Raw genomic sequence first — 23,021 nt, 5'->3', positions numbered from 1 at the left:
ATCTTGTTGTCTGTCTATTTCTTAACCTGAATTTCTCTTTTTGTCTCCCATACTAGATAGCGGGGGCAGCTGGGATTGCAGCTATTTTGCAAGTCCCGCTATGTCACCGGGAGTATTTCATATATACCAGGATCTGCCTTTGTACTGTAACCCAGCACAAGAAAATGCCTCATCTTTCATTGCATCGCTCTAATTCTAAATTAATGGCACTGCCCAGCAGGATGCACACAGCAGCAATGGCACGTTCTTGAATGTCAATGTTAAGACTTATTTATTCTCTGTTGTTTTTATTATTATTGTTTAAAGCAAGCCTGGCCCTGGACCCGGCAGCAGGCTGGCATTCTCCAGCCAGGGTCACCGCCGGGGAACACCAGTGGCTGCCACTCTCTGCCCACTCGTTCTCCCCACGTAGCGCCTCCTCCGTCTCCTTCTCCTGTTTCCCAGCCTAGGGGAGAGGAGCAGTAGATGCCCACAGCACTGGGGAAAAGCAAATCAAAAGCAAGGCTCAGCTGGAGGCTTGTCCCCGCTGCGGAAACCCAAGTGTTCCCCGTTAGCAGGAGCAGCCTCCTCCCAGTCCTAGTGGCAGAAGGGAACACAAAGAAATCGGTTTCTCCTCATGCTGGCGAGCCCCAGGAATGGGAGCTTTCAGGGGACAGAGCACACACGCTGCACTGATGCAGTTCTACACCTGCTGGAAATGTTTTGCTCTCAAACATAGGGCATTCGGTGCTGCCCAAAGCCCCCTGTCCCTCCCAGGCTGGCCCAGCCAGGCCCAGCAGATGCTGCCACCTGCGTCGGGCTGCGGGTCGGCGCGGCAGCGGGGCGGGATTGCAGCACAGCTCCTCAGGAACCAGGGGAGGGAGGGAAACGATGGCCACCGAAAGTTAAGTACTGCAGTAAATGGCAACTAGAACCTTTCACGGCAAAACCTTTGGTTTCGAGCAGGTTTCCATTGCTTTCCTGCTAAGAGACTTGTGGATGCAGTGGTTTGGACACCCCAGAGCACAAGCGTCGGGTGTCTGTGCTGGATGCTTCAAGGATCTTCCTCACCCCTGCCCCTTCTCCCCACCCTGCCCCTCCTGCAGAGGTTGAGCTGTGACCCTCCGAGGAAAGCTAACAGTCCCACCCCGTCTTGTTTTGCAGACTACATGAAGGAGTCTGTGTGCAGCTCCAGCACTTGTTCTCTGAACAGCAGTGAAAACCCATACGCCACCATTAAAGACCCCCCCATTTTAACATGCAAACACTCCGAGAGCAGCTACGTGGAAATGAAATCGCCTGGTCACAGGGAATCCCCATATTCAGAAATGCCCACTTCGTCCACAGCCAACAAAAACATCTACGAAGTTGGTAAGTGGGGGGCGCTGCGTGGCGGCAGCAGCAAGGTGCTCAGCTCTGAGCTGTTCATTCCAACCCTTGGTGGTTTTACTGCAGGCGATTTTTTTTCCTTTCCTGAGACAAGTGGTGTGGACTTGGCATGGCGCAGGGAGGCGCTGGCTTGGGGGTGCATTATTGGGTTGATTTGGGGAGCACAATGTTGGCAGGGACCTGTGCTGTGACTGTGGACGTGAGTGTGGGACCACACCAGAGAGCTCCTCCAGCCCCAGCAGTGAAGGGCTTCAGCCCCCTGCTCCTGTTTTCATTTTAAACTGCTGCAAAGTCCAGTTGCATAATTTTGCAGGAAGTATTGGACTTTGGAAGACGTTGCTTGTGGAACTTTGGGAGCTCCCTGCCTTGGAGCTGTTTGGTCTCTCCCATGCAATATCCATAAAGCTGCAAGGGGAACAGAGGGTTTGGGAAGCTGCTGTTCTGTGCTTGTGCCAAAACGCATGAGTAGAGTAATTACAGCCCCAGGAGCGCTGCGGGGTGCCATAACCCATTTTTCCTTGCTTTTCCAGAGCCCACCGTCAGCGTGGTCCAAGACGCCCGTGGCCGGAGTGCCAGTTACCTCCAAAACCCATACGACCTGCCTAGGAACAGTCACATTCCTAGTCACTACGACCTCCTCCCCGTGAGGCACAGCCCGACGCACGGGCCATCTTGGGACAAGCAGTCTTAAAGGGATGGACTTCACTGTGCTGTAACACAAACTTTGAGGAAGCAAAAGAGAAGACAATCCTTTTCTGTGCTGCAGGATGCTGACGTGACTGCAGACTTACGCAAGGACCTAACGTAATAAAACATCAGCTTGGGCCAGCTGCTGCTGCATGATGTTATTTAAAAAGACATTTTTTTATATGGGTCACAGGAACTAATGAGTACCTTCTCCAGGTGTCACTGGAGTGCGTCATGCCAGGAAAGTGTTCACATGCTCCAGGCAAAGGCTCTCCATGGTGTGTATTCTAACCCTGGCTTTGCTGTAAAATACAACACAAAAACACGCTAAGTAGAAGGACTTAGAGACGTACATTTCTACCAGCTGTATAACAAAAAAAAAAAAAAAAGAACTTGTACTGTTAGGAACAAGGTGGCTAGGAATACGCTGAGATATATTTTACATCTTTGTCATGGAAATGGACATTGTTCCGAACGAAAGCAGGGAAGCTTCTCATTTCACTGTCTGGAAACCTCATTTACTGCCATCACCATACACATCCTGCACAGCTCATGCTTGGACCTTAGCGCTGAAACGTTCATCTTTACATTCAGTACCAGGCTATTTGAGTAGAGGAAACCTACATCCTGTGCAGGTTTTAAAAGGTAACAATGTCCAGTCAATGTCTTCAGTTTAAACAAAGAATCTCATACCCAGCTTACCACACTTTTAACAAGCTACACATACTTTGACCAGTACAGCGATGCTTTAATTCTCCTTATACAGCTTCAGTTTTCTTAGATAAATGCACTAGCTTTGTCAGGCAGCCTAAACTGCTGCACCTCCATTTACTTCCCTGGGACACTGCAGGTTTGCACAGGCTAACCCCTGGTTTGGTTTCCTTTCCTAATGCTAGGCCACGTCGGCTTCTCTAGGCCGTCTTTACAAACCACCCCATTGTGATTCACCTGACAGCATGCCATTTATGACACCCTTTAATTTGATGTGCATTACCATGTAGTGCAACTTTATTTGTTGATGATTCTACCTGAAACATCATTAAATTGAGCTGAAACTGGGTTTTCTTTTTCAGCAGCTGTTTGTGAAATAATTATCACGGGGTTGACTTATGGTAAAGCTTTGGACTAAGCCACAATGATTTTTTTATTTTATTTTTTGTGTGTGTGATCCTTATTGACCTAGAAAGTAGAATACTTGCCGTTAAGCAGTTCCTTGTAGATTTTGAGCATGAAGTAGTATTGATTCTAAGTATGTAATTTTATTAGGCAAACGTGGAAGTAGCAAGATGATTGCCTCTGAAATATAAAAAAAAAAAAAAATATTCTGTTGCACATTCACCAGTCTGATGGAAGCAGAAGAGAACGAAACCAACACCAAGCAGTTTGCTCAAAGCATGATCGCTCGCGCAGCTGCTGCTGCAGGGGACTCTCCGAGGAGCCTCCCAGCTCGGAGGCAGTGGCTGCAACTCAGCTCCAAGTCCAACGGGGCCACGGATCACTGGGAGTGCCCCAGGCCGGGTGGTGCTGAGCCCACACAGTGCCCCTGGATGCTCATCTCAGGGTGCAGGAGCCCTGGCACTGCTCTGCTGCAGGAGCTGGGACGCCGTGGGGTGGTCGGGTTGGCTCTGAACCCCTCTGTGCAAAGCAGGAGCTTGGCAGCGAGACAGCTGAGCTGAGCCCAGAGATCCCCCCAGGCTTGCAGAGCAGCAGATTTTCAGTATTTACATGAATGCTGCATGTGTGCATGGGGGCGATGACTGATCAGCAATAGCAATTTTATTTTCCAGGAAAGCCTTATTTGAGATGTAACTAGACAATTATTTTGTAGAGCCAGTAGGGATATATTTTGCATATGTGTATGGAAAGACTTACCTCAAAAATAGCAAGGGAAAGGCAGTTTGATAAGGAATCCTCTGGTTAGAGACCTACCGTGACATCGAGCACAAACAGTCTCAGCTGCCAGCCTGACCAATGTCTGTGTGTGTGTTGCTGTAAAGTTTGGGATGAGAGAGCAGAGATGGGCTCAGATGTGTTTGTTTTTTTTCAAAGCTGGAGTTTCAAACCAAATGCAACAATGTGCATAGAGCTTCATAGGAGAAAGAAAACAACAACAAAGCAAGTACCTTCTTGTATATTAGCATTAGCTTAGAAAATAGGCACCAAAATGGCAATACTTTTTTAAGGCAAGACAGATTTGTAATATATTTGTTCACTGTGCGAAGGTATTCTACCTTGTACAAAATAAATTGAATTTCTCTCAATGTGCATTTCTCAAACGTGCTCATTTTGCAGACCAAAACTTCCAACCCGTGCTCAGGCCCACGTTCTCCACACACCAGTGCTGCAAGGGGCTGTCCACTCCTGCAGGGAAAGCCCCAGAGGCATCAGCCTTCCACGCCAGAAGCTGGTTGCTCTGTTGCAGGACTTCTCAGAAAGCCCCATGGTGTCATTTGGACTGCAGCTTTGAAGTCATTTTGAGTAAGGCTCAGCTTTAAAAAGAAAAATAGCTGGCAAAGCAGGCATCTTCTCACAATTCTGGTAGGGCTGCTTCCAGGGGTTAACTTTAGAAGGTCTGAGTGACACCGGGGTGATGCAGAGCTCACACACCTCCGGCGAGGCGAGTGCCAGCTGCAGGTCTCCCCACAACACGTCTCAGCGCTCAGTGACAGCAGTAGGATGCAGTGGGATGGGCACAGGAGGACACCGGCCAGCAGTGACCCTGCTGCAGCCAGCAGCGATGAGACCGGGCACGCTGCAGCCACCTCAGCACCCGGCTGCTCCCGCCAAGCCTGATCAATAAACCATGAGCATGGATTTGCAGCTGAAACACCTTCAGAGCTGATGACTCCGAGGCAATGCAGCAGACCGCTACACGTTGAAGCTTTTTCAATATTTGCTCTTCATATTTCTAAAAATCTTGTTAACTAAAGCCCAGCATGTAATCCTCTTACCTGACAAGCCACACTCAATAAGCTATTAAAGTCTGGAAACTCATCAGGTTTGAACTGATAGAAAAAGTAATTCTAGTTTAATAAAAATGTCTTTAAATCAGAACAATTCCATGTCCATTCTGCTTAAGAGTCAGAGCCTCAGCTCCCATCACGCAGGAGCCACCAACACCCACCAAGCAGCTTCAGGACAGGTAAGGCTGGGGCTTTCAAATATGTAAATGAGAGTAAAAGCTCTTGGCAAGTAAAGCCAATTTTGCACCATTACGCACAGCTCCCAGAAACTCAGAAAGCTCATTTCGGTGCCCAAAAGCAATATTAAAATCAGTCGCCTCCTATTAGCAGAGAAGAGACACTTAAGTACGTAAGTAATGCCAATTACAGCAGAGATGATTAACCAGCAGCTTAGCAGGAGCAATGCCTGGCAGGTCAGCGTCCAGACGCAGCAGCGCCTTGCCCTGTCTGCCCAAACACAAAGGCTTTACTAGGTAAGGAGCTGCATCTGAGTACGTGCTCAATTTGATTATACTTCAGAAGTCAATATATTGTTTATGAAGGCTTTACGAACAATTGAATGAAAACTTTGAATTCCACGTTGCAGCAGTTTGCAATTACAGAACCAGTTTTTGCAAGGCATTTCGAAGGATTTCTAATTGTAAAGTTCTAATGACAATAAAGAAGAGTTCTTACTTGGTCTATCAGCACGTCCAGCCACGTCACAGCTTCAGGACTTGAACGCAGCCCAGGCTGTCCTGAGGCGAGGAAGCACGAGCACGCACAGCGACACCGCGTGGGGCAGGGGCCTGCAGCTGGGGTCCGTGCTCCTCCAGGCTCCGCTGTGCTCGCGTTTACCGCAGGAGGAAGCGCCGTGCATAAAGCCATGCGAAATCCACGCCTGAGTCAGGCTGTCCGACAAAGTGAATGGGAAAGGGGAGCGAAGTGAACCTCACCCTGCATTTCCAGTTGACAAATTTAGAAGCTGGCTGCCCTGGTAATTTGGTTAATTCCAAAACACCCTCCTGTCTGGCCAAAGAAAGTACTCTGAGAACAGTTCCCACAGCGAGCAGGGGCTCCATCTTACACCTCCAGCTCAGACTCCTGTGATAAATAAGAAGGCCCCAAAATTTCAGGCTGTTTCAGGCATCCCACCCCAGCCACACCAGCGCTGCCACATGCTCTGCAGGCGACTTCCCCCCAGGGCTGCGGGGGCACCGTGCACAGATGAGCTATATCAGCCACTCAAAACCACAGGCCTGCTTTGAGCAAAAGTAAATGTGTTACACGTGGTACATGGCTCTTACAGGTCCTTTTCTGGGAGCACTTCTGCTTCAGTGTCTTCTCATAGGCTGTTCCAAGAAGCTTACGAGATTCCGGTACATAAAGCCCTTCAGGTCAAACCCCAGTTCTCCCAAAAAGCGCACCCAACACTGTACTGAGTCGTCCCCTGTAATTCTTTATTAGAATCATGGATGAATATATTTTAAATCAATCTAAAAAAATAATGAATCAAGTTACAGTACATGCATAAAATACAAAGTAATTTACAAACAGATCAAAAGAGCATCTTCAGAACTAATACCAGGAGGAGAAATGGATTAAATAAAACGAGTGACCGACTACAGCAATGCCTTCCGTGTGCCTTACACATCATGAGCACCGCAAGACAGAAAGGTTGGGTAAGAAATGCAGCTGGTAGTGCCTACCCAAATTTGGATGTTCCAAGTGGGTCATATCAGAGTTTGAGAAACGGCCCCTACAATTAGCTTCCCGTCATTGTATAAACAACTGCAGGCATTTATACAACAAACAGCTCTTAAATCCAGTAGAAATCCAGTGCCAAAAGCCCCCAAATCTTAATATTAATGGCATGTTTGGGAATAGCACAGCCTGTGTAATACGCAGTGGTTTCAGAGTGTAGCGACAGAAGGCACAGTTCATGTATCCCTGAACAAGCTAATTGAACGGATGATTTGTACTGAGCAGACTACAGAATGAATGCATCCAATGGGAAATAACTCCAGATGTTTTTTTGTTAAAGATCATGTACCAAGCCATTGGAATCATTGAAAAATACTGTATGAAACAGAACTGAAAACTAAGACCAGGTTGTAGAAGTTACTGATTCATCAACTCTAGCATTTGAATATATTAACATGTGTGGCATGTACTAATCTATGTGATATGCAGTGTGACAACACCCTTCAAGTCTGTGTGCCATGAAAGGAAAAAGGCATCCTCAAATCCTGATACCACCGGCACTGTGGAGGCCAAGTCTCAGGCAACACAGAATCACGCTGCAGGTTCCAGTGTTAGAGCAACCCTCAGCCAGCCACACAGCTCGTGCTTTAGCTCGTGCTTTTCCTTACTTCACCGGAGGCACCTCACACGGAGTCCCACCAGCCTCTCCCTGGCCAGCCTCCAGCAGCTCTGCCTCACACCACAGCCTCCTTTGCAGCGGGTGCCAAACCACAAAAGCTCATTCACGGGTAGCAAGAACCCTGCTGCTTGTTTGCAAGAAATTCTCTTCCCCCCCATAATATTCTATAGAAAATCCTCAACTTGACAATCTGAAGATGTAGCCAAAAACATTTAGCTTTACATTAAAATTGCACTTCAGAGCAACAGGCATTTCATCAAGCTTTAGATGCAGTATACAACACCTTAAGACAAGGAAAGATCTCCTGCCCAGAGATATTTTCCTAGGTATCCTGACACTAATTGTTTTGCGAGGAGCAGAATAACATCTTCAAGTGCTCACTAAATGTGTCTGCGCTCTGTCTAGCAGGCATCACATTGGAAAGAGATCAGTTCGGTTCCCAACAACGTACTGAACCAAAACCGACAAGTCGGAGTTGGGAAAATACTGCAGCCACGTAGAAGCAAGAGATTTATAAACAACGAAATCAAAGTGGTTAAGACATGGAGAAATTCAGAAGTAAGCAGTAACTGAACACGAGAAAGTAACCACAAGAATTACAAATATATTTAAATCTTGGACCTGGGGAATATACACAGCCTTTTAGGAAAGAATGAACATTTCTTATATATTCTGACAGCACTGCATCTTTGGTTTGTTTTCAGTGGTTGGAGGGACATGAATGGGAACCACGTTGTTGCTTGGAGACATATCATTTTCACGTCTGTCGGACATTTGCTTCTGGGAAACAATACGATAGATCTCTGGAAGATGAGAAAGAGCTTGTCATTACGCATATGCAAAACAGCATCAGAAAGTTCATGTCTAGGGAAACCAAGCATCAAACAGAGCAAAGATTCCCCATACTTTTGGTACTATATAGGTAATGCATGGCAGCTTCCACAAGACGTTCATTACATCTTCTGTATTCATAAGTTAAAATATCTTTGTGAAACAAATTACTTCTTTCATAACTGCTTTATTCCCCTTGACATAAAAACAAAAAAAAAAATTTGCTGGATTCTGTATATTTACTAAGAATCAGAAGCTATGCCTTCAATTCCTTGTCATCATTCTTAAGGCTCTGAGGAGACTGTGTTAGAGCAGACCAGCTTTGGAACTGCAGAGGAGAAATATGGAGTCCAAAGAAATCCCAGCACAAATTAGAGAGCGCAGGAGAGGCACAGAAGTTTAACCTAACACGCTGCCAAGTCCACACCTGCACTGAAAGCCTTGCCCAGTTTCCTGGGATTAGTTAGTGGCTGATGGTGTGTGTTGAACATAAACTCAGAGTAGACACAAAACCACTCGTTTCAGCTGTGTATGAAAGCATGAGGTGCAAGCACTTCACCTCAGAAAGGAAATAAAGCATACCAGAAATAGAGCATGGGGAACTCACTTGCAAATTCAAGTTCTAAACCATTAAAAAAAAAAAAATTGTTAAACCTCAGTTTAACAAAAAAGTTAAGTGTTTCAGTTTCAGGAAAAAAAAAAAAAAAAAGCCTACCCTGAAGTGACAACATCAGAGGAGCCCAAGAGAACAGCGCGCAGGCAGGAGACAGCAGCAGCGCCAAGACGCTGAGCCCAGAGAGCGGGGCTGATGCCCACACCCTGTCTGCACGCTGCAGCTCCCTGCCCTGCTGGGACGCTCCAGATAAGCTCAGGTCGCTGAAGAAGAGGGTGCCTGCACTCCATCCCTGCTGCAGGGCACTGCTCACAAATAACCGGTGAAACACGGCAAAGGTTCGAGTTGGTTCGGAGGTCTGAGGTCCTTCATCAGCTGGGTAACGATGTTCCCAGCACCTTGTCTGGCCTCAGACCAAGAAAAGCTTCTTTCCCACCAGAAATTCATCATTAGTGAGTTGCCTTTGTTCCGAATTTTAATGAGCTGCTGCTTAGTGCACATCCTGACATCATTTCAGTACTGGAAATTGAGCAATCTCATGCAGAGAAGTCGTCCGCGCTGCCAAGGGCTGGTCACAAGCTACTTGCTCGCCTGGATGGCAACGAGACCTGGTGGCACTGAGGAGCTAAAAAGGGTTCCTGACGTACAAGGCTTGCAAACCTTGCCCTTGATGCAACAAACCCTGATTTAAGCTGCCGTTACAAACAGGCTGAGTGCTCCCCAGGAAGACTAAGAGCAGGGCTGCACACATCCATGCAGCTGCTCACCACGAAGTAATTTCTCACACAGAGCCTGCGCTGTATCTACGGGCTGTGCGAGGTGCTATAATCTTTGCAGGTAGTGCTGTGAGAGAAGAATCTGCTGCTTGGGCCTCCAAAGAGGCAGCTCGGACTCAGAACAGGACAGCATTCAGTTATGGTCAGGTCACAGATCAACCCAACAAGAGCTGCAAGTGTACAAGAGGATTTTCTGATGTCACTCTTGCTGATGTCCACTGTTCTTTCCAACAGCCTTCCACGTGAGCACCTTCACAGGCTGACCCTGGGGCATGTATGTGGCAGTGGAGGGAGCACAGCTGGAGGAGATCTGCTCTGCTTTCTGCAAGGTTTCTGCTCCACTTCACTGCCCCAGCTCAGGGTGAGCAGCCAGCTTACCCCCAGCAAAGCGCTGCCTGTTCCTATTCAACAGCAGGAGGGTTTTTCTGCCTGTGTTACTGGAAGCTCTCCAGTAGCACGTTCAGCAGCAGCAGTTCTGTTTTCCACAGAACTTCCTAAACAAGTTCATACCAGTCCCTAACATGAGCTGTCACACGCTTCCTCCACCCCTGTGAGCAATGACTCGCCACCAGGGTGTCCTCTGCGTAATACCCTCATCTTGAAGCAAAGATCTACAGGGCCGCTCACTGAAGTCTTAAAAATAATCTCAACAGCACTGATTTCTCTGCTGATAGAGCGTCCATTCCTTCTGACTGTGGGAATGTATTTCCAGCTGATCCCCGCTCCCTGACAGCCCTGCAAGGACGTTTAGCAGCAGCGCTGCTCAAATCAACTCGAAGCAGCCCCATTTATTTTTGTTGCTCACTGCCACCTCTCCCTCCTCTGTGGTTACAAACCTTTGTGCAGACACAGCGTGCTGCCCTAGATGAAAGCCTGAACGGCTAAATACTGCCTTGCCCTGGCTCAGCCGCACACTCTTTCACCACACATAGTTGTGTTGGTGTGATAGAGGAGGTGGGAACAGCTTCAACCTGCTCTTCCTGGGGCAAAATGCCCAGAGGCAAAGCCTCCACTCAAACTGGTCTGCACCAAGGAACGCCAGGCTAATGAAGACGTGCACTTTTTAATGAAGACACTACACTTTATGCTCTGCTCAGTAACTGAATGAGACCTTATTAAGAGCACATTCGGCAGAATGCATCACTGCATAATTGGTAACCATGTGAGACAGGCCTTGTGGTGTAAAAGCTGGGGAAAAAAAGGCACCGCTGTCTAGGAGGAGCTTGCCCAGTCCTCGGCTCCTCAAGCAGCCCTAGCGCTTCATTCATTTTCAGGTGTACAGAGCTAACGAGAGGAAATCCCTACATTTCTTACTGTTAACGCTCTGTGATGTTGTTTCCTTGGAGATGGGATTCCTTCGAGATGAAACCACGGCAGAATGCGCTGTGGGAACAGAGGCAGCACTGAGCGAGGCAGGGAGCGGAGGCTGCCTCGGGTTTACTTTAAGGATGCTTTATCCTGCTGTGAAAGCTCAGAATGGAAGGGATTATAACACCAGTCTCTCTCGTTTGCCAGATAATACAAAGCAGCTTTGTGCACGCAGGAATCAGCCCCTGAAGTCTAGACATCTCACAAGAGAGGAACTTGGACAGGGACCATTACCCTAAGCCACAGAGGAAAAGGTCCCCAAAACCTCACATGGTATGCACAAATCTAGCGGGCTTCCTGTCTGAACAGATACACCACCTGCCAAGAATCCCTTATGACACAGCGAGAGGAAAGAAAAGCTTTCTTTCCCTGCTTCCACCCGTAGCAGACCACATACTCACTCAGGCTGTGCTAACTATGATGGATTCATGTTTCCTGCGCCCAGAACCATCTATTCAAGGTGGCTTCATGTGAGAATCTAGGCATGAATACGCTTAACAGGGACCTGCTACACCTCCAGGGGAAAGGACTCTAACAAGTTTCCTTCAGTGTCCCAACCAGACCAGCTTCACTAGGGCTGGAGAAGAAAGGAGTTTCACTACAGACCCCAGTCACACCACCCTGTCCGGGAAAGATGTAAGAGCTGTGTGAAAAGCATCACGAGCAGCCTAGGATGTCTCTGCAGTGCTGTTCCCAGCAGGGCGAGTACTAGCAGAGCTGGTACAGCAGCATGCCCTGCCCCTTCTTCTGTCAACCTCCTCCACTTGCAGCCTGTGGCAAAGCCTGCTGCCTTTATCAACTTCCTTCTTCAAAGGAGAGCATTCCACCCTCCAGCACTACGCTTAGAGGCAACCTTGCCAAACACAGACAGGCTATCCATGATTCTGCAGGGTCACTCTGAAAACCACATTCCTCGGATGACTGCTCCCCTCTTTCCTTCAAAGCAAATCATTAACAGAAAAAGCCAGCTGTGAAGTGTTATCGAGAAGTTTACTGGCAGAACATTCGTCCTTTGCATGCCAGTCACAGCAGAGATGGAGGCAACCTGCTGCTAATGCATTATTTACTTCATCTTTATCTCCCTGAAACAGGAGCTGGTGTCTGGAGTGAGCCACATGCCCACTAATCAGCAGAAGCATTTCTTCCAGCGCAGTTGAACCAGCCCCTCCTGAACGAGGATTCTGTCCGCATGCCCAAGAGCTCTTTCCCCAAAACACTGTCACAGCAACACGCAGGGAGCACTGACGTTTGTGGAAAAGCAACAGCTCCAACAATCTGTCAGAGTCCGCTGAGGTCTAGTTTTAATCCCTTGCTCTCCCATTACAGCCTGCTCTCCCTTACAGAAAAATTAAACCAGAAAAAAATCAAACCTTGGCTAATTAGAATCCAAAATAACTTCTGGAATAAAAGGTGCCATTGGAAGCATGTGAGGAGAGATAAAGAAACAGCCTAGCCTGTGCCCAAGAGGTAAACTGCTTCCCCATGGCAACAGCAGTATGTCATATCTGAGTGTCACACAGCTCTGCAGAAATAAGGCAGCAGCCCAGGGCATGCAGCAAACTTCCCTCTTCTTCGGCCATCGCTGTTAGGGAACAGAGCAGTCCACGAGGAGACCAGGGGCAGTTGGATGATCAGTTTATATTGCATATGACAGCCTGACAGCCACCTTGGGAGGGGATAAATGTCTGATGTATTTCCAGATTTGTTTTTATTAGTGCTGGTGCTGAACAGGCATGAAAGTTAAATAACTAACCTTTACCCAAGAGCCCTGATCCCCCCTGAAAACTCTGAGAGCAGGCAGCAAGGCTGCTCTATACTACACACAGCACATTTAGCCAGAACCTGACCTCACAGTTCAGTGTAGGTGCCCCTGAGAGGAGAGGGAGTAACAAGGATACGCTTAAAGAAAGAAGTTCGGGGTTTTAGCAGTTACAAGCAAGCAATAAAGATGTGCTTCTCCTGAAATATCCATGCCTAAATTCACAAGCAATTTTGACACAACTAACTTTACATACGGGAATAAAACAGTAAAACCGTCAGGCATCACATTCAGCCACTCCTTTGTCGCCCACCCTCTTATGGCATCATTACTGAGTCATGAGGAAGTAAATGTATAAACATAACTGCTCTTTTTTCAGAAATTGTGCAAAGTTGAATTACAACCGAATGATTAGACTGAAGTTAAAAGGGAACCACATGGGTTGGCTAAAGAGGAAACTAACTCAAGCTAACTAAGGAAACTAACTTTCAAGCCACCACGGCGTGAAAGCAGTGAGATGACACATCCCTATGCACTGTTTGTCTGTCTGACATTGACACATTTACATTTTTTGTTAGTATATAGCCAGAACACCACTGTTTAGGAACCCACTGTAAAAACAGAAAAGAACCAGAACCCTATTACAGTTAAGGGTAGGGGAAAAAAACACAGATGGATACAGGAAGAAAGCATGTAGCAGGAAATACTCCAACTGCCTATGAATTCTCTCTCATCACTGCTGAAGAATTTCAGACAACTCAAAAAAAATGCTTTGTATTTTTATTACAGCAGTAACTTCGTAGCTGCCTCCTCCCCTGCATGTTCCATTATAGCTAACTAATTCGTTATGGTACGTTTTCAAAAGTCTCAATTACCTGCCAAAATGAAAAAAAAAAAAAAAAACACTAATCTAACTACATGAACAGAACTACAACACAACCAGGTGCCAATGCCACAGAAGGGAGATGTTTTGCCTATCAAATAAAGGGTTTACAGAAAAAGGAAGTACTTGATCCACAGAGCATAAAGACCGTAGCACTCACTGCCATTGCATGCTACAAAGGTCGAAAGTCCATCCAGGACTATTAAACGCAGTGACAGTGACTATCCTGTGCTCAGGAGTCACAGACGAGCGGAGCTGCTCAAAGGAAGGACCAAATGGATTCCAAATGTAATGGTTGTGAAGGGTGATTAAATAAAATTTTAAACGTTTTATAGGCAAAGAACTGCCTATTTGCCTCACGTCTGAGCAGTGTTCTGCCCTTCCTCCTCAAAACAGAAAGCAATGGATGACTCACCTGTCAGAATAGTCTGGAAAGCTGCTTCCACATTTGTAGAGTCTAAAGCAGATGTCTCGATAAATGACAAACCATTCTTCTCTGTGTGGACAGAAACATTATAATTAGAGGAGTGCAGAACATTTATCTCCCATCTGGAAGAACTTCTGTACAAGCCAATGTGTGTGGTGTTGCTGATGAGATGCATGGATACCAAAAAAAGTAAAAGTTGTGGTGTTTTCCCCTTACGTGGTATGAGAGCAGCGCCACCCAACAGCAACAACAATTTACACTCAGCCTCAGGCACAGGGATGAGTGCTGCACTGCTTTTAGGCATGTCCTGATGCATCACTGGAAGTGAGAATTTAGTGCACTTTCAAGAAATGTGCAGGGAAACTTCCTGGATGTTGTTTTAATCTCGTCAAGTTACTCCACCTCCCAGTATATTGTGGCAGCTTATTTAGCAGGGCTAACCGTATCGGGGGAACGGCAGTCCATACCTGCAGGCAGACATCCTCACTCACCCAGAAATTTATTTTGATTTCACCAACCTGCAAAAGCTCTGGCTTCATCTGTAGGGACTGCTCTCAGGTGGCGCAAGTCACTCTTGTTTCCCACCAGCATGATCACAATATTGCTGTCAGCGTGGTCTCTCAGCTCCTTCAGCCATCGCTCCACGTTCTCGTAGGTGAGGTGCTTTGCGATGTCGTACACCAGTAAGGCCCCTACAGCACCTCGATAGTACCTGCAGGCAAAGAGATGCATTAGAGAACCTGCAAGGAACATCGTGATTAAAAGTGACAAGTTACTAATAGCTACATCCCCTTACTGCAAAGACAGCTATATAAAAATATCTAAGCATGATACGTGGGACTTGAAGCAGTGGAAGTAAAGCATCCTGATTAGGGTATGCCACAGAACCACCTGAGCAGCCAGGACAGCTCAGAGTCTGGTGGGGAACCCTGCACCCCATGCTTCTGGGGGGAACCCTGCACCCCAAAATGAAGCACTGGGATCTGCAAGGAGCTCCTGTCACCTTCAGCCTCTGACCCACTCCTGGAAAAGTCCTCCCCACCCACCATTGTGGGTGCAGTACGGGCACAGCCCAGGGCGACAGGAAGACTTAAGAGTGACTCACAGGATCATAAAAACATCAGCCTGATCTAGTCCCTTTATGAATGGCCCCAGCTGGTTCGCTTTCAGACCAGAGAGGCACAGTTACACAGAAAAGAAGCAGGTTGTGTTCTCCCACCCCACAATTACCTCCAGCTTTGCTTAAATCCAGCTTTTGCTATGCTGTTTTTTCAATTAAATAAGCACGTAAAGCGAGCAGTATGTCTGGTCATAGGTTACCACTGATAAAACCTCCACAATTACAGCTGTTATTTTATCAATGGCTTGCATTTAAATTAACCTAGAATGCTTTCAGAGCTTTCAGAGATTCAAAATTCCCCCAGTAACCTATCAGGGCAGCACTGAGAGGTAGATCAACTTTGTGCAGAGCCCTGCTTCTGGACAGAAAAATATTCAAGCTTCCTTCCCCCACACGTTGTGGATATTACATGACAAAATAAAAACATTTGTATGTGTTTGAGGAATTAGAAGGGCCTAATGTCGACCCTTCTGAGCAAAAGCTTCTCTTCAGCTGCACAGGCTGCCACTTACGCAGATGTTATAGCGCGGTATCGCTCCTGCCCTGCTGTGTCCCATATCTGAGCCTTGATTGTCTTCCCATCAACTTGAATGCTTCTTGTTGCAAACTCTACTCCAATGGTGCTTTTGCTCTCCAAGTTAAACTCATTGCGAGTGAATCGAGACAGGAGGTTACTCTTGCCTACTCCAGAGTCTCCAATAAGCACAACTACAAGAAAGAAATGACATCAGAATCAGATTCCAGGTGTACACCATCTATTGACAATCACCTACAATGAGCACATTCATTTTCCAGAACAAAGAAAGAAGGAAGAAGAATAGCAAAGCCACCCCTCTTGTCACAGGTCTATTGTCCAAGCCCTGAGATTTCCAGAGAACCAGAGCTGCCACATTCACCAGCATGCTGAACAGACTTCAGACTTGACTTTTAGTAGTTACATTTCAATCTCCTTTGCATTGAATCATATACCTCCTCCAGGAGAACTACACATGGCAGTCAAAAAAAGTACAAAAGTCCCTTCCCAGCTGGCCTTGACTCATCACAGTGCTGAGTGAACTAAGAGGAAGGATGCAGCCATGCTTGACGAGAGATTGACAGAAGGTGTAAAGTCCAGTTGGGACAGGAAGAAAAGCATCACGAGGATTCCTCGCACCCATCCCACGGTGCTGAGCTGAAAGGGACGAGCTTGAGCCCGACCTGAAACCTGCTACCAAGACGCAGGAATTTCAGCCAGGCCCAAGCTGTGTCCCACCCTGAGTCACACCAGCAGCAGCTCCTCTGGGTGACCTTCAGATAAGGTACTGAGCAGATAACAGAAGGAAACGGAGGACAAAGAGGACGAGTAAGACCCTTGAGAAGCAGGGCTGATAACCTTTGTGCTCTGCAGTGCATCAGGCCAGCACAAGCAAAACAGTCGACACTTGGGTGACAAAAAAAAGAGCATGGAGGTGCTTGTTTTGAGAAAACAAACACTTGCTCAGTAACATACATCATTTAAACTTGCAGCACAGTGTTAAATATGCTGTGTGGTACAACAGAGGAATGAGTCCACTGATGTGAGGAGTGAGCCTCAGTCTAGCAGCACAAACCCTCGCATCTTTTGCTGCATCACACAGCAGACACCACCTTCTATTTAAATAATGCACAACAGCTCTGACAAATGGGATTTTCCCTGACTGTAAGAGCCGAGAAGCACCTTTTAAAAAAACCCCCCTCCATAAAATGAAAACTGCAGCAAACGCGAGCTTCAAATAGTCTTTTAGAGAATACCTCATCAAAACAAACATCTTCCCAGCTTCCCCTGCCAGCTGACTCAGCAAGCAGCCAGCCAAGCTACAGAAGCTGCACAAAGCACAGCGGCCCTGTTAACCACTTCTGTTTACAAGGATCACAGGCAGGTAGGTGGCACGCACCTGGACCGAATGCAAGTAAGACTCCACTCTCCTAAAGGACAGGTCAGCACAGTTTGGTGGCAGCAAACAGCTTTGCTGGCACAGAGGATGCCAGGCGGTAATAAACTTCGTGCAGGGGACGAGACACCCAATTATATCATCACCGCCTGGCAAGCTGCCACAGTTTTCCCTCTTTTGCCAGCAAACAAGATCCTCAGAACTCCTGCGGCAGGTTCAGGTTTTAGATGACATCACGTTTGCAGTCGCTGGGACGCGTTACGAGCAGCAAGTTCCTGGGAGGCTCGAGTCGCTCAGTCCCACGGTCACTCCTGTTAGCTGTGCCAGGGGCTGAAAGCTTCTCTACACGAAGAAAGCGATCCACACACATCATCCCGTTTCTCCCAGCAGGCTGCATCATACGCCTGCTAAGTATTACCCTCAAGTATTTTCGTTGCTCAGTGCATATTTCAAAGCAGAGCTCTCAGCCATTCAAAAATAGACTGGTCCTTTTAATTCCTCTACCAAGTTTTTTTTTTTTCCTCACCTTGTCTGAATCCCACGCTGCTTATGTTCTGAACGGCTTCCAGCACCAGATTAATATGTCCCAATTAAAAGGGGGAAATATTTCACTTTCCTCCTTGAAGCCAGCTATTTCCTCTACTTAATTGGGCCACTGCAGCTCGTCTCTAGCACGGACACGGGAACAGCTTGCAGTGTCAGCGGGCTGCTAGGACTCCTCACACTTTCTGTATTTCTGCCAGTCCAGAGAACACCACTCTCCGAATATAATTATGAGCTGAAACAGCTTTAACAGTCACCCAAATTGTATTAGTTTTCATTTTGCTTTTCTTACCAAACCACCTCAGTCTGGTATTTCATACTCCGCTGTATTCCCGTGTCTCATATTCTGAGTACAGCGATGCAGTAGGAGTGGCTGAGTCCCCCTCTGACCATCCCAGGCAAATAGTTCCTGGGAGAGAACCGACGGTATCTAGTTCCACCTTAAAGCTAATTGTTCCTGCACACACACTTTTACTGGGCTTTTCTTCCAGAAACTCACTCCTAATGGTTAGAAATTGCCTTCTAATTTTCAGAAGAAATTAGCGGTCAGCTGATAGCGGTGTTCATGTGCCAGCACTGTCCATTAGCTTATTAGTTTCTTCTCCCAGTGGTGTTTACACTGTTCTGGGTATTTACAGAAAGCAACCACATCTCCTCAGTCTTGTTCTACCACCTAAGCGAGCCAACCTCTCCAGTGTTTCCTTACAGACTGCCCATTTTCCCCAGACGTCCCCCATAAAAGTCCTTTAATTTCTCTCCCAAGCAGCAAGGACTGCATCCAGCATTCTAGGTGAGATCTCATTGCTGACGCATACGAGGATTTTAATATTTCTGTCTCTAACAGAAACACCTCGCGCTGGAATTAACGCTTCCTGCAAGTCCCCAGGCACAAAACCTTACACTGTGAATCCTGTCTCACTGGGGGAACTGCTGTCCTTCCTCATCATCAAGCAGGTCTTCTAGTACCACACTCCAGCTTTCTTCCGTACCCCTCAGCTTTGCACCACCAGCACATTCCTTCTCCTTCACTACAGCAGCACTGGAAGGACTTACTCACCCTCTTCACCACGTGCAACAACGCACCTTAACACAATGCATTTAACGAGCTAACTCAGCACTGGAGAGGTTTAAGACGAGTGTTTGGTGGACAAAAAGAACATCATGAAGTCCATGCAACTGCATGAATTTCATTCTGTAATTCCAGTTTTATTTCTGCAGAAGGCCAAAATAAGAACTCCACTTCGTAAGCTGCTTGAGAAGCAATTTATAGTCTTATTAATTTTTCACAAACATTCCAGCACTCTCAATTTTTATTTCTGATAAAACTCTAATTTAATTAAAGTGTTTTCTGAGAATTTCAACTAGCTCACGAAGTATGTAATTGACAAGCTCGTCAGGTTGAAAATAGAAATCCCAGCACTACCAGCTCGCATTGTGAAACAACCTTTACCGCAGACAAGCGGCATGTTACACAATTTAAGCCATGCAGACTAGCACTACGGGATTACTATGTCTGAAAACTCTTCTATCTGCACTGAACTCGGCTATAAAGCAGCATACAAATTAAGAGCCTGTACGCATTTCCATGACACCCACAAGAACCTGCTGAACACCTCTTCCAGCCCACGTAAATTGGGGTTTAAAGGAAACACGCAGAAGATGACCTGATTGCACATCTTCTAGGCAGCTGGCGACAAACCTAACATGACCCTACCTAATATCCATCGCCCTCCTCACCTGCACCTTCTGCTTCATCCACCCATTTCGTGTCCCAGAGAACTTTGGGGTAGGGCTCATTCACCACCTGTACCTACTGCACACAACGCTCCAAGCACGACTGCAGTAACGGGGATAAGCAGGCAGGTTTGTTAGAGCACAAAAGGGTTCCACATCTGGCAGAGTGACAGGCATAAACCCGTACCTGCCATGCAACGGTTTTCTTTACCGATTTCTATAAACAAAGCACAAAGAAAAAAGGCATTGTCTGAAAGCCAGACCAACAGGTCTGCCCGGCTTCAGTTTCCTTCAGCAAAGGAAAAAGGTGGAGGAATGAACCTGACACAGAGCAGGAAGCTGAACGAGCAGTTTCTCTAACAGTCAGCTGAATGTCACTGCAAGGCAGGTCTGCGTTCGGAAACGAGGAGGCTGACCCCAAATCCAAAGTTCCAGATGGTCAGGGCACAAACCTAATCCCCTCGAGCTTTGTCCACAGAAAACACAGAAGACTTTTTCTACAAGCATGGGTTATTTTGTTAACTACTTATCAACTGTAAGTCAGTCTGCCACTTGAATTAAACAGAGCTAAAAGTTTCTGCATGTAAGCCAGGTTAAATTAAGTTGCATCCTTATGTCACCATTATTTTTTCCTCCCATTAAAATTAGAGCAAGAGTCCCACAAAGGGGACTTCCAGACTTGCTGCTTCCTGAAGTGCAGTTCTGGGAACAGTAGGCACTGCTCCCTCAGCTCAACCCCAAACGTAGGGGGGAATACAAAGATCTGCATAGCTGAACAAGAAGAATTTACCAGAAACTAGTTTTTTTTTTTTAAGCTAGGCCTACCAGGCATTAACATACACTAAAGCATTGCGTGGAGTCAGGCGAGGGGCAGCTTGTGACAGGCACCGAGACCCAACTGTGCAGGGCACAGGGGGCTGCGATTCCAGCCGTCAGCAGATTTGGACACACCGCTGTTGGCAGTGGCTGACGGGACAAGAACAGGGGTCCCACACAAACAGCCCAGCAGCAGTTTAGCTCAAGGGCAGTAAGAGGCAGCTGGACCAAAGAATACCGCCCTGTTACTTTAGAGCACCTCAAAGCCCTGGTGAACTCAGTCCCACCATGTCCCTCTACGTCACGAACCCAGAAGAACTGGGACTGGATTAGGTGTCCAGACAGCCCAACACCCAGCCCAAGGGGCAGGACTGGTGCTGAGAAGCCCTGTGTGGAACAAAAGATCAGGGTGGCACTAAGCTTTGGCCCAGCAGCCCTCACCTCCAAATGAAGAAAATTAAAGCAATGAGCAATACGGGTAAATAGGGAAAGAACATCTACCGTTTGTTGTAGTTCCACATCAGCTCAGTAAAAGGGATGTGAGCCCATAAGATTTCTTCTGATTATTCAGATGCCCTTTTGCATCTTTTTAATTCCACAATGTCCAATCAGAATGGGTACGCCTGTGCTGCCTACAGTTCCCCTCAGGAGGCTCAAACGTTGGCTTAGCATTCCCCTTGAGTTCTCATTTCTTCTTTCAAGAGGATTTTTTTTTGCCTTTTTTTTTTTTTTAAACCTACCACTGGTGTTTTTGGACAGTGCCTGGTGACGAGACAGCTCAATACCACAACAATTCCCAGCTCATTCCAGAGCAAGGACGCTTTGTTTTAAACAACCTCCGCTTTTGGACAGTTACAACTGTTTCCACAATTTGTGCAACTCCGCATTTGCTGATGTTATTTCAGCTGCCAAATGAATCCCAGATCGGAGATGCTGCACGAACTTCCTGCGGTCTGCTTTAACTTTGGAAAACCTGAATCACTCCTATCTTCATGGCACCATTTCCCTAGCATCCCCTGTGCTCCCAACAGCTTCCATAAACTATTCTACATGGTAAAAACCTTTCAGGGTGGCAACCAATTAACCTAGCTTGGAATTTTTCTATACAAATGAATCCCAACTTTATTATTTCACAGTTATATACATAAGCAATCTAATAAAAAATGGCACCTCTCCCAAAAAGTTCCACATCACTGATATTTCCTCACAGCTAGAACAATAACTTACACAATCCTGTCAGGATATGGAATGTTTTTGATAATTTGCACACAGGCCTGTAAAAAAAGTTGATGTGACTGAATTTGCAATCAGCAGGGCCTTTGCCAATGCTGCAAGGTGAGAAATGAGGCATTTCTTGGTACCTCTTGACCTGATCTCAATACCAGTATAGAAAACTGATCTGTAGTTAGTAAAAACGCCAGTTTCCACATGGAAATTGGAGAAGACAGATGGCAAAAAATGTAATTCTTCAAAGTCATAAAAAGAACATAATGGTACCGAGAAGATCACTGCTGTTCTGTACGATCCCTGTTAGCAGCAGGCTCTCTTTTTTCTTTAAGAAGCATTTGTGCAGTGCTCCCAGTCAGCAGCCTGAATTTTTGGGTAGGCCTGCGTGGAGCCAGGCGTTGGGCTCCATGATCCTCGTGGGCGCTCACCAACTCGGGATATTCCACCATTCTAGTATATATGACGCAATATTTTTGATAATTTGCCCATAGGTGTGTAGAAGAAGTTGTGTGACGTGACTACATTCGCGACCAGCACGGCCTCCGCCAACGCCTCAAGACGACCAAATTCCTGGGTGCCTCCCGACCTGATCCCAACGCCACCACAAACGCCCGATCTGCGGTTAGCAACAACGCCATTTTCCACGCGGAAAACCGAGGAATCGCGGTTTTTGATGCCTGTTTTCCTCAGGCCACAGCCCCACAGCCCCACACCCGCACCCCCCGCACCCCTACAGCCCCACAGCCGCCGGTACCACAGCGGGAGCCCCCCGGTCGAGGCAGGGGCCGTGCCGGGCGGTACCTTTGAAGAGGTAATCGTACTCGTCGTCGCGGGTGCCCATGGTGAGGACGCCGAAAGCCGGGGACGGGCAGCGGGAGCCGGGCCCCTCCCTGCAGCCTCTTCCGTGCCTCTGCGCCCTCCCACAGCCGGCTCCTTCCGGAGCAGCCCCGAGCACTTCCAGGCCGCTTCTCGCTGCCCCGCCCGGCTTGAAAGGGGCGCTGAGGGGAGCTGTGAGGTGGCACGGCTCGGCCCGGTTGAGGCAGGGAGCTGAGGGGCAGCCCCGGGCTCGCCTCACACCCGGGGACAGCGGGAGAGAGCGGGCGGCGGGTGCTGGGGAAGAACTAAGGGGCAGCCCGCGCGGGAAGTCGCCACAGTGGTTCCATGGTGTAATGGTTAGCACTCTGGACTCTGAATCCAGCGATCCGAGTTCAAATCTCGGTGGAACCTGAGGTGTTCTTTTTTCTTCCCCCCCCCCCCAGGTTCTTTTGTGTGCCGTAACAATGGGCACGACGCTGCTTTCTCCGCTCCGTTGTGGGCTTCTGAAGGAATGCACGCAGCTCATGACTTCTTGTGGTTGAATCTTTTACCCAGCCAAGGCATGGGCACCGTCCTCCCGCCATCATGGGCCAGTGGCAGCACCACAGGGGCTTCCTTCCACAGGGAGAAGGCCCCAGCGTGGTCTGCAGCCCCACCAAAACTGGGGTGGGTTAGCAGAGTCCTCCAGGTCTCACAGCTCTGTCCACACCCAGGGCAAGAGCAGCGTTCAAAGCCAACAGCACTTGATACGGAGGCGTCTCTTGTGTATGAGGAATCAACAAGCTCATTGGGTTCATGAGGCACGAAACATGGCCTCA

The 23,021-nt window shown here is 47.5% G+C and overlaps 2 protein-coding genes across 3 annotated transcripts in view; one reads left to right on the top strand and one right to left on the bottom strand.

Annotated features, from left to right (window-relative positions):
* Positions 1-2,059, top strand: part of MEGF11 (multiple EGF like domains 11) — a gene marked incomplete at its 3' end in the record, with an annotated part of 188,964 nt that extends 186,905 nt beyond the window's left edge. For both annotated transcript variants that reach the window (XM_084293131.1, XM_084293132.1), the window contains 2 exons: positions 1,144-1,350; positions 1,899-2,059. In XM_084293131.1, the coding sequence (XP_084149257.1) occupies positions 1,144-1,350; positions 1,899-2,059 (368 nt within the window). The remainder of the gene's footprint in view (positions 1-1,143; positions 1,351-1,898) is intronic.
* A 4,377-nt stretch (positions 2,060-6,436) lies between these two features.
* Positions 6,437-22,306, bottom strand: RAB11A (RAB11A, member RAS oncogene family). The gene is made up of 5 exons (XM_084293290.1): positions 22,189-22,306; positions 15,670-15,865; positions 14,556-14,749; positions 14,026-14,106; positions 6,437-8,183 (listed from the first exon to the last, which is right to left on the bottom strand). Exons 1-5 carry the CDS (start codon positions 22,226-22,228, stop codon positions 8,044-8,046), a joined length of 651 nt encoding a protein of 216 aa, XP_084149416.1. The 5' UTR covers positions 22,229-22,306; the 3' UTR covers positions 6,437-8,043.
* Between the last annotated feature and the right edge of the window lie 715 nt (positions 22,307-23,021).

This window comes from Netta rufina (assembly GCF_964035555.1).
Source record: "Netta rufina genome assembly, chromosome: 11".
In the NCBI taxonomy this organism is placed as follows: Eukaryota; Metazoa; Chordata; class Aves; order Anseriformes; family Anatidae; genus Netta; species Netta rufina.
This window is presented reverse-complemented; position numbering and strand designations above follow the sequence as displayed.